Genomic DNA, 12,142 nt, shown 5'->3' on the forward strand with positions numbered 1-12,142 from the left:
GAAAATGGGAACACGAAAATCCTGAAGAATCAAGATAAAAAAGACTTCGTACCTCTCTTCGTGCTAGCCAGGTGTCTAAGCTATGTGAGTAGCAGCCTTATTTTCACTTTACATCAATCTCAGACCATCTCAGACCATCTGGAGAGTTTTCACAGATTTCATGGACTGAATTTTATTTATCAGTGGACTATATGAACAAAAACACCAGCATACAGTAAGTGATCAATAAGTAGTTGATAAATAGTCATGTTCACTTACTTCTGAATATCTCCAGTGTTTGTTTGTTTGTTCTTACTTTTCTTTTGAGACTTGGTTGTGACTGTATCAGATTTTCTGGAATTCAAGGGAGAAGCCAAGACATTTCCGTCACAGAAATTGTTCTTCAACAAGAGAAAAAGCATAACAGACATTATTTTTAAAATTATAATAAAATAAGCTATTATTTTGACTACTTCAGACTCCACAACAAAATTTTTCAGGAATTATGCACACATTTAAATTCTACATATCCTTCGAATAATAGTGACCATGCAAAAATTAGTATAAATAAGATTCAATCCATCCAAATTGGTCTACATTAATTGCATTTTTACTCTACATTAAAAGCACAAAGGGCATGATATTACTAATATCCATTTTTCTAATGAATGGCTTCATATAATTATAGCTACCTTAATCTATAGGGGAAAATTGTGGCTATGCCTGGAATATAAGCTAATTTTATGTAAAGATAATTTCATTGGGGATTTAAGAACATACCAATATCATAAATATTTACTTGCTGTTACCAGTCTCATAATATTCTTACTACACTACTGGAAAAATTAATATAATTGGTGGTGGTAGACATTTGGTTTTGGACCACAAACTTTTCCAAGTAAACCCAAGAATTTTTAAATTTTTTTTAATGTTATTTTTGAGACAGAGAGACAGGGCGTGAGCAGGGAAAGGATACAGAGGGAGACACAGAATCTGAAGCAGCTTCCAGGCTCTGAGCTATCAGCACAGAGCCTGATGTGGGGCTTGAACCCCCAAACCATGAGATCATGACCTGAGCCAAAGTCAGATTCTTTTTTTTTTTTTTTTACATTTTATTTATTTTTTTGATAGACAGAGAGAGAGAGAGAGAGAGTGCACAAGTAGGGGAGGGGCAGAGAGAGACAGAGACACAGAATCTGAAGCAGGCTCTGAGCTGTCAGCACAGAGCCCGACGCGGGGCTCAAACTCACGAACTGTGACATCATGACCTGAGCCGAAGTCAGACGCTTAACAGAATAAGCCACCCAGGTGCCCCCAAAGTCAGATTCTTAACCGACAGAGCCACTCAGGCACCCCAAGAATTCTTCTAAAATATCAACAGTTCTACTCTTACAATCCCTGTTAAAAACAAGAGGGATCAGAACAAGATTCTTAAAAGACAGGTAAAGATAACCCCAGATTCTCCTCTTCGATGTATTTTCTTACTGATCTCATTTGTTATTCTCCTGGTCAATGTCTTTTATTTAATTTCCTAATTATGTACGTTTTTAAAACTATTCTACTATAATTTTAAAAGAAAAAATATATTAAAAAGAGTATATAATCTAAAACTTGGATACACTAATAATAGGGCACCTGGGTGGCTCAGTCCAGTAAGTATCTGACTTCGGCTGAGTTTGAGCCCCACATCAGGCTTTCTGCTGTCCCAGCAGAGCCTGCTTCAGATCCTCTGTCCCCCACCCTCTGCCCCTCCTCCACTCACGCTCTCTCTCTCAAAAATTAATAAACATTTTAAAAAATAAAATAAAATAAAACTTGGGTACACTATTATGAACAGTGGTCCTCTCAAAAAAAAAAAATCGCAGTTCTGGATATACTTCTTATTGGTAATTATATTTTAGGATATTTGTTGTTTGAAAGCAGAGGAATTGTTTTTAGAGGCTCTCAAACCCAAAGGCACATCCGACTTCCGTAGATGCCTCTGGGAATGGTACTCCCTAAATCCTATCCCCAGAAATTCTGATTGAGTAGATTTAGAAACGGTATGGGAATTTGTATTTTAAAAGAACCCCAAATGAATTCTGCCACGTTCTTTCAAATCACTAGATCTCACTGTACCCTCAGGTCTTACAAGTATGGCTTTATCATCTTTTCTTCTATTCATTTTTCCTAAGGCAATAATTTAACTACAGCAAGGTAATAAAATTCATGTCTACTGTAGTATTTAAAGCTTTAATGTGCTTCACTCCCAAAAAGTGATTTACATCCATAGAGTGGAATATTATGCCACTCTTAAAAAAAAAATTACATAAGACTGTGTAGTTACACTGGGGTGCCTCGGTGCCCAGTGTCAGTTGGTTAAGTGTCTGACTTCAGTTCAGGTCATGATCTCACAGTTCATGAGTTTGAGCCCCACATCGGGCTCTGTGCTGACAGCTCAGAGCCTGGAGCCTGCTTCAGATTCTGTTTCCCTCTCTCTTTGCCCCTCCCTCACTTGCACTCTGTGTGTCTCTTTCTCAAAAATAAACATTAAAAAAATTAAAAATAAAAAGACTGTGTAGTTACATAAAATCTCTAAGACATATCAAGTGAAAAAAGACAAAAAGAACAGTGTGCTTGATACATCCTTTTTAGGTGAATAAGAAAGAATAATAAACTGTTAATAGTGCTAACCTCTGGGGAAAGAGACTGATGGAACAGGAATGGGAATATAGATGTGGAAGGGGAGAGAGGAAGCTTTCCTATATATTCTGAATTTACTAACATACCAGGAAGAATACTTCAATCAGAGCAAATATATAACAACATGCAAAAAAACAAAAACAAAAACGTGTTTTGCTTTTAAGTAGAGCAAATGTCAGAAAAACTTCCTCAGATCTTTGAAAACCATGCAAAGCAAGAGGAACGTACTTCCAAGTACTCTCCTAAAACTTACAATATTAATGCTTAGCTTTCTTGCTAGTTCTTCATCATTTTTCAGTTGTTCTTCCATCTCTCTTCGCCTCTTTTCTGCCTGTTGTTTTTCCTCCTCTTCTTCCTCTGCCAATAATCTCTGTATGTATGCTTCGCTGGCTTTGTTTTCTTCTTCCTCACTGGCTCGTCGCTCTGCTTCCACCTTAAAAAAATAATAAAGAACACTTCTCTGAACTTTTGATTATACTTGCAATATTTCTCTTTTCTTAAAAGCAATTCTTTTTCTTTTCTTTTCGAGAGAGAGAGAGTACGAGCTGGGGAGAGGGGCAGAGAGAGGGAGAGAATCTTGAGCAAGCTCCAGTCTCAGAGCACGGCAAAAGACAAGAACAGACATTTCACCCCCCAAAAATTATAAAAATGTCCCTTAATTATATGAAAAGATAATCTTTCTCATAATAAGAGAAATAACAATTAAATCTACACTGAGATAGGACTTCCAGCTTCCAGTAATGATAGAGCAAAACACTGGTAGAAGATATCTTCCAACAAAAACCGACTTTAAAACCTGGACATTATACTGGGGCACCTGGGTGGCTCAGCTGGTTAAGTGTCAGCTTCAGCTCAGGTCATGATCTCACAGTTGGTGGGCTCAAGCCCTGAGTTGGGCTCTGTGCTGAAAGCTCAGAGCCTGGAGCCTGCTTTGGATTCTGTGTCTCCCCTCTCTCTCTGGCCCTTCCCCTCTTGTGCTTTGTCTCCCTTCCTCTCTCAAAAATAAATAAACATTAAAAACAAAAAACCAAAAACCTGGGCATGATAAGCAATTACCGAAGGAACTGGAGAGTGAACATAATCAGACAAACTGCTCCTCCTGCCTTTAAGCCTAGAGCTAACATAATCTGACACTGGTGGAAACTGACCCCACACTTAGAGTCACTTGATATTCTACAAGGTTCAGAGAGAATTTACTGGGGAAAAGATGCTCACTATAATACATGGGGGTAGAATATACAATATCTGTATGAGTAAAAAATGAATCTCAACTCTACCTCATGTCATACTCAAAAACTAATTGAACTGATTATATATCAAAACATAAGAACTAAAATTCCAGAAATTTTTGTGACCTTGGGTTAAGCAAAGTTATCGAGCTATATACCTAAAATAAGTAAATTTTCCTATACTGAAATTTACCATAGATAAATTCTACCTCAACAAAGCTTTTTTTTTAAAGAAACACTATGCCAATACCATTCTCATACATCAGATTAGCAAAAATTCAAAAGCCTGAAGTACTGTATTTTTTTTTTCAAAATTTTTAACGTTTATTTATTTTTGAGAGAGAGAGAGCCCACACGAGAGCAGGGGAGGGGCAGAAAGAGAGGGAGACACAGAATCTGAAGCAGGCTACAGGCTCTGAGCTCTCAGCACAGAGCCCAATGCAGGTCTCAAACTCATGAACTGTGAGATCATGACCTGAGCCAAAGAAAGCCTGATAGTACTCTGTTGACAAGTGTGTTTCTAAACAGGTGCTCTCCTTGGGAATACAAAATGTACCCCAATCAAAGAGAATTTGACAGTTCTAACAAATCTATATATCATTTACCTTTTAACCTGGCAATCTCATATCTAGAAATCTGCCCTGAAGATATACTTCTAATAATATTAAAATATACATGCACAGTATTGCAGTACTATATGTAATTAGAAAATATATAGTATGCAATATGTAATAAATGAGCAGTTATATATATGTTCACTCTTATAAAAGATACCAAAGGAAGGATAAACTACCCAGTGATAAAATTAGTTATCTACAAGGTGGGTGGACACAGGGTGGATAAGATACAGGAGGGAGTTATTCTGAGAGTAACTTTTATGTAATTTTTATGTTTGGGTGCATGTTAATATTCTACACATTCAGGGGCACCTGGGTGGCTCAGTCAGTTAAGCATCTGACTTCGGTTCAGGTCAGGATCTTGCAGTTCATGGGTTCAAGCCCCGTGTCAGGCTCTGTGCTGACAGCTCAGAGCCTGGAGCCTGCTTCAGATTCTGTGTCTCTCTCTTTCTCTGCCCCCTCCTGCTCATGCGCACGTGCTCTCTCTCTCACAAAAATAAATATTAAAAAAACATTTTTTTTTAAGGAAGGGAAAATGAAAAAAAAATCACTATCACATAAGAGTACCAATTATATATAAATAAATTAAAGCTACTTTCTACATTTTGAACATGTAAAAAATAAAGCTTTTAAAGTACACTAAAATTAATTTTATTACAATATATATTATTTACATAGGCACATAAAACTGTATGTAAAACCTAAACTTGAAAACACAGCAGAGAATTTTTCCAAAAAAGAATAACCATTTAGGGCACCTGGGTGGCTCAGTTGGTTAAATGCCCGACCCTTGGTTTGGGCTCAGGTCATGATCTCATGGTTTGTAAGATCGAGCCACATGTTGGGCTCCACGCTGACAGCCTAGAGCCTGCGTGGGATATTCTCTCTCTCTGCTCCTCCCTCTCTCTCAAAGTAAATAAATAAACTTAAAAACAAAAAAAGTAACTATTTAGCACCTACCTTGCTTATCTCCTCTTCATATTCTCTTCTCAATTCCCCAGGTTTACTTAATAAGCGAACTGGCTGATAGTCATCAACTGTTAGAGATCAAGGAAGAAAACAATATTATAGGCAACAAAGAATTTTATGGCTAGCTTTGGTCTTTCACTGAACCTATATTAACCTGAACATGTGATATTAAATGTACAATTATTAACAGTTATAGCAGTATCTTCTCTACAGAATTCCATTTTAAAAGAAAAGTCCATAGATTTTCTGGTTCAAAATGGCACATAAGTACATATACTTAACTCCTGTTCTAGAATCTGTTAAAATAACAGTGAAAGCAGTTTTAAAAAGTAATCCTACAACATCAAAGAGATTAGGGGAAGGGTCCATGAGTAAAAAAGAAACTTTAATAAATTTCTACAAAATGAGAGGCCGATATAAAAGAGGTGACTTATATAGCAGAATGAAGAAAAATGCAACCCTTGGAAGTGCGAGACCTGCCCCATATACCTGAAAGGCAGCTCAGGCAGGCTCAAAACCACAACGCATAATAGAGACCAGAATGAATGAGTGTAGGACAGGAAATTCAAAGTTCATAATCTGTTAAATCAGAATACTTGGTTGGTAGGCATTTCTTCCTAGATATTAAGTGTACATATCACAAACAAAAGTTATTTTTTAAAGAAACTAAATTGTCTGGACAGAGCCAGTGCAGCTAATATGAGAGGTGATGACCCAGAGCAAAGCCCTCTAAAATTTGGCACTCAGGGACAGCAAAGCATAATGGCCAGGTTTAACCTCAAACATTATCTGCCAGTCACCAATGCCAATGTATGCACAAGGAGTTTTATTCTAGGGCCTCATTTTTAAATATGAAAGCAAAACCAAGAATCATCAGACATTTCAAACAAATCTACAGGACTACAGAAACACTAAGATGCAAAGAAGGAAAAAATAATCCTGAGTTGAATCCAGAAAAAGAGAACACAACTGCTTATTTACAGGGGCAGCTGTTACTCAACTCCAGCTGACTACTGCCACCAGGAAACTTAGGTCTGTCTTTGTTATATTTTCTGATTTTTTCAAGACAATCCAGAAATCTATATGTTAGTGTAAAATCTCTAAATTTTAAATGTTGGCACTGAATGGGTAACAGAAAGCATGTCTGTAGCCTTTACATGGCTTGCAGGCCAGTTGTTTGCAAATTCTGCAACAGAGGAACTAAAAACAGTAATGCAACTCCATTACCAGTAGCAAAGAAGTATACTAAATTCTTATTTTAGCTGCTGACGAGGATTCATCTGAGACAATACAGTGGGAAATACAGGAGAGAGAAGTGTAAGGCTCCTGAAAAATTGGTAGGGGTTATAAACAAAGCGCAAGAAGCCAGGAGGGACAGCACTTTAATTATAGCATTTCTAATAAAGGAGGACACGGTATGTGTAGAGAGGTAGTGTAATATCAGATGTGACAGCTTAGGTGGTGGGCACACTTTTTCTGTAAAGGGCAAGATAATAAATATTTTATGCTTTGTGGGCAATGCAGCCTTTGTTGCAGTAATTCAACTCTTGCCACTGTAAGCGCAAAAGGAATCATTGACATAGATGAGTACAGTGCCTCTGTTCTAAAAACACTTCATTTACAAAAAGAGATGTGGGCCAAATTTGGCCTGTGGATGACAAAAGTTCTCAGAAATTGTGTGTGTGTGTGTGCTCGCGCACATAAGCGCACATGTGCGGTGGTGTGGTGAACATTAAACAATTGTAGGCAACTGGAAAAGGAAAACTGTTTCCTTTTATCATTAAAGGAGTTCACTTAATAAAGAATAAAAATAGCCAGAATATTATGAAAATTAAAAGACAACCCATAGAATGGAGAAAAATATTTGCAAATCATAGATCTGATAAGGCATTAATATCGAGAATATACAAAGAACTCCAACAACTGAACAACACAAAACAAGCTCAGTTAAAAACATGGGCAAAGGACTTCAACAGATTTTTTTTTTTCCAAAAAATATGCAAATGGCCAACAAGCACATTAAAAGATGCTCAATATCACTAGTCATTAGGGAAATTTAAATCAAAACCACAAAGAGATACCACTTCATACCCAGTAGGGTGGCTATTATAAAACAAAATAGTAAGTGTTGACAAGCAGATGGGGAAACTGAAATCCTGGTGCACTGCTGGTGGAAATGTAAAATGGTACAGCCCCTATGGAAAACAATATGGTGGTTGCTCAAAAGAATTAAACAGAATTACCATAGGACCCAGGAATTCCTTTCTGCGTACACAGTCAAAAGAGTTGAAAGCAGGAACTCAGATACCTGTACACCAATGTTCACGGCAGCATTATTCACAACAGCCAAAAGTGGAAGTAATCCAAGCATTTATCAACAGATAAATGGATAAATAAAATGTGGTAAATACATACAGTGATGGAAGCCAATTCTGATACATGCTATAACAAGGATGAACCATGAAGATACTATGCTAAGTGAAATAAGTCAGACACAATAGGACAAACACCCACTATAATGTTACTTACACAAGATACCTGGAGTACTCAAATCTGACATAAGTAGAATGGTGGATGCCAGGGGTTAGAGGAAGGGGGAATTGGGGAATTATTGTTTAATGGGTACAGTTTCAATTGGAGAAGATGAAAAAGTTCTAGAGATGGATGGTGGTGATGGGTGCACACCAATGTGACTGTACTCAATGCTGCTGAACTGTACGCTTAAAAATAATTAAAACGGTAAATTTTCTGTTATCTGTATTTTACCACAAAAAAAAAAAAAACCCAATAACAAGAAGAAGCAAAACTTCTGTTAAAAAGAAAACCACGGAATGATGGCTTGTTTCCTTCCACTTAGAGAGTCGCATGCTCTTTGTGGTCATTTTGTAGAATAAAGACCATCTTGGATAATCACCCATTGTTAATCTTGTGTGGCAACACTGGATTTTTACTTAAAGATTTAAAATGGCTTTTCAGGGAGCACCTGGATGGCTCAGTCAGTAGAGTGTGCAACTCGACTTTGGCTCAGGTCATAATCCCAGGGTGGTGGGATCAAGACCCATGTGGGGCTCTGCGCTGAGTGTGGAGCCTGCTTGAGATTCTCTTTCTCTCTCCCTCTTGCCCCTCTTCCCTGCTTGTGTGCTCTCTCTCTCCTCTAAAATAAAATAATAAATAAATAATAAATAAATAAATAATAGTAAAATGGCTTTAGAATAAACACGAAAAAAGAAAAGAAAAAAGAAAAACACAGAGGAGCCATAATGGGGCCACTAAAGGCCCCACATCAGTAAATCAAGATTTAATATCTAACCTAACTTCAACTTCAACCCCCTCAAACGTAACCTTTAACTACCCAAACTGTAATTTCCTGTAAGCAGCATCCTGAGAGAGCCCTTCCTTCTTAGGAGGACAACTTTGCCTAAACACTGCAGTCCTTGCTAATAAATTATGGTGTTCTTTAAAATTTTTTTAATGTTTATTTTTTATTGAGAGAGAGAGTGCACATGCGTGAGAACACGCAGGGGAGGGGCAGAGAGAGAGAGAGGGAGAACAGAATCTGAAGCAGGCTCCAGGCTCTGAGCTGTCAGCATAGAGCCCAATACAGGGCTTGAACTCATAGACGGTGAAATCATGACCTAAGCAGATTTCAGACGCTTAACCGACTGAGCCACCCAGGCACCCCTGGTTTTTCTGTTTGTTTGTTTAATGCCTCTTCTCTGCCTTTCCTTTCCTGTAGCTCAGTGGAGCTCTCCACTGTTGGTTAGATGAGATGCTTCTTGATTCATGAATCATTTAATAAAGTCAATTAGATCTTCAAATTTACTTGGTTTAATTTTTTTAAATGCTTCTGTATGATGACAAACATCACAAAATTAAAAACAAACCACAAACTGGGAGAAGTTATTTGCAAATACATAAATCAATAGAGATTTAATGTCCAGAATATAACAAGAACTTTTACAGATTAAGAAAAACACACTACATTAATGGGCAAAGAAACATACAATTTACAAAAGATGCTTAACTACAGTAAGCAGAGAGAACTGTAATTTAAAAAACAAAACAAAACAGAGGCTAGAATATCCAAACATGAAAAATAATTATAAAGTTGGAGAATTATCACTACGTGACTTCAAGACTTTCTATATAGCCACAGTAATCAACAGTGTGAGATTCTTTTTCTTATAAAGTCTTTTCTAAAACTTTTTTAATGTTTATTTATTTTTGAGAGAGAGAAAGCAAGAGGGAGAGAGATAGAGAGGGAGAGGGGCAGAGAGAGAGGGAGACACAGGATCCGAAGCAGGCTCTGCGCTGACAGCAGAGTCCAATCCAGGGCTTGAACTCACGAATCGTGAGATCATGACCTGGTGCTGAAGTTGGACCCTTAACTGACTGAGCACCCAGGTGCCCCTCAACAGTGTAATTTTAACATTAAAATCAACAAATCAACCAAACAGGCTTGTAAGAAAAGTCTTTTCAACAAAGGTACAGGAGGAAGTGAAATCCACACAGGAAAAAATTAACCTCAACCCCTATCGCACACAATATTCACAACATTTAGAATGGTCCATAGACATAAACAGAAAAGCTAAAACTATAAAGCTTTTATTTATTTATTTATTTATTAATTAATTAACGTTTATTTATTTTTGAGAGACAGAGAGAAACAGAGCAGGAGCGGTGGAGGGGCAGAGAGAGGGAGATACAGAATCCAAAGTAGGCTCTAGGCTCTGAGCTGTCAGCACAGAGTCCTATGTGGGGTTTGAAGCCACGAACTGTGAGATCACGACCTGAGCCAAAGCTGGACACTTAACCAACTGAGCCACCCAGGTGTCCCTAAAACTATAAAGCTTTTAGAAAAAACATAGAAATATTTTTATATTACTACAGAAGATAAAGTTTTTCAGAACACAGAAAGTAATAATCATAAAAGGAAAAGTTTATTAACTAGACATCATGAAAATTAAAAATTTTAGCTCAACAGGGCACCTAGCTGGTTGATTCAGTGGAGTATGCAACTCTTGATCTCAAAGCTGTGAGTGGAGCCCCACATTAGGTGTAGAGTTTACCTTAAAAACTAGATAAATAAAATCTTTAAAAAATTTTTTTCAGCTCATCAAGAAGACACCATTAAGAAAATGAATAAGCAAGACACAGCCTGTAAGAAAATATTCACAAAACAACTTGCAAAGTACCGGTATCCAAAATATATAAAGAACTCTTACAACTTAATAATACAAAGATAAACCTGAGGCAAAAAATTCAGACAGACACTTAATAATGGAAGATATATAAATCATCAATAAACAATGAAGATTCAACATCATTAGTCACCAGGAAAATGCTAATTAAAACTACAATGAGATACGACTACAAATCTATCAGTACGGTTAGATAGGTAACACCAAATATTGATGAGCATGTTGTAAATGAACTAAACGTATCACCTCCTAAATTCTATGTTGAAACTTTAATCCAACTGGATAGTATTTGGAGGTAGAAACTTTGGGAAGTAATTAGGTCAGAAGGGTAGACCCCTCCTGACTGGGATTAGTGCCCTTACAGGAGGCTAATAAGCTTAGCTAGCTTTCCACCAGGTAAAGCCATAACCAGGAAGAGGGCTCCCACAAAGAACTAACTCAGACAGTAACTTGATCTTAGACTTCCTAGCTTCCAGAACTGTAAAAAAATAGATTTCTGTTTAAGCCACCTCGTCTATATACTTCATTATAGCAACCCAAACTAAGACAGATGTGCAGAAACCAGAATTTGCAAACATTGTTGCTGGTATTAGACAATAATACAACCATTCTGGAAAATGATAGTTTTTTATATAACTAAGCATATACCTACTCTAAGCAATTCTACTTGTATTTACCCAAGAAAAAATGAAAACATATGACCACAAAAAAAAAAAAAAAAAAACAACTATTATAAGAATCTTCACAGCAACTTTTTTTTTTAAATTTTAAAAAATATTTATTCATTTTTGGAAGACAGAGAGAGACACAGCACAAGCAGGGGTGGGCGGAGAGAGAGGCAGACACAGAATCCAAAGCAGGTTCTAGGCTCCAAGCTATCAGCACAGAGCCTGACATGGGGCTCCAACTCATGAACCGCAAGAGCCAATGTCGGACGTTCAACTGACTGAGCCAAGCAGGCGCCCCTTTTTTTTTCTTTTTAATTTTTTTTTTAATAACAGCAACTTTATTCATAAGAGCCAAAACCTGGAAATAGCTGGGACACCATAAACTGGAGAACCACCAACAAAGTATAATACAGTCAAATGGTAGAATGATATTTAAAAATAAAAAGAAATTGGGGTGCCTGGGTGGCTCAGTTGGTTAAACGTCTGACTTTAGCTCAGGTTGTGATCTCATAGCTCGTGAGTTCGAGCCCCACATCAGGCTCTGTGCTGGCAGCTCAGAGCCTGGAGCCTGCTTTGGATTCTGTGTCTCCCTCTCTCTTTGCCCCAGTCCCGCTCACACACTGTCTCTGTCTCTCTCAAAAATAAGCAAACATTAAAAAAAATTTTTTTTTAAATAAAAAGAAATAAATTACTAGTACCCACAACAAAGATGAATCTCAAACATTGTTATACTAAGTAAAAGAATCTTACACTAAAGAATATACATGGCATGATTACTACTGTGGGTTGAATTGTAT

General features: G+C 37.2%; 1 protein-coding gene across 1 annotated transcript in view; it reads right to left on the reverse strand.

Annotated features, from left to right (window-relative positions):
- The window catches only part of RNF168 (ring finger protein 168), a 40,995-nt gene that overhangs the window by 19,869 nt on the left and 8,984 nt on the right, over positions 1-12,142 (reverse strand). The window contains exons 3-5 of the mRNA XM_078453097.2: positions 5,468-5,544; positions 2,915-3,094; positions 259-380 (exon numbers count right to left, since the gene is read on the reverse strand). Of these exons, the coding sequence (XP_078309223.1) occupies positions 259-380; positions 2,915-3,094; positions 5,468-5,544 (379 nt within the window). The remainder of the gene's footprint in view (positions 1-258; positions 381-2,914; positions 3,095-5,467; positions 5,545-12,142) is intronic.

The sequence above is a fragment of the Panthera onca genome, chromosome C2 (assembly GCF_046562875.1).
Source record: "Panthera onca isolate mPanOnc1 chromosome C2, mPanOnc1 haplotype 2, whole genome shotgun sequence".
In the NCBI taxonomy this organism is placed as follows: Eukaryota; Metazoa; Chordata; class Mammalia; order Carnivora; family Felidae; genus Panthera; species Panthera onca.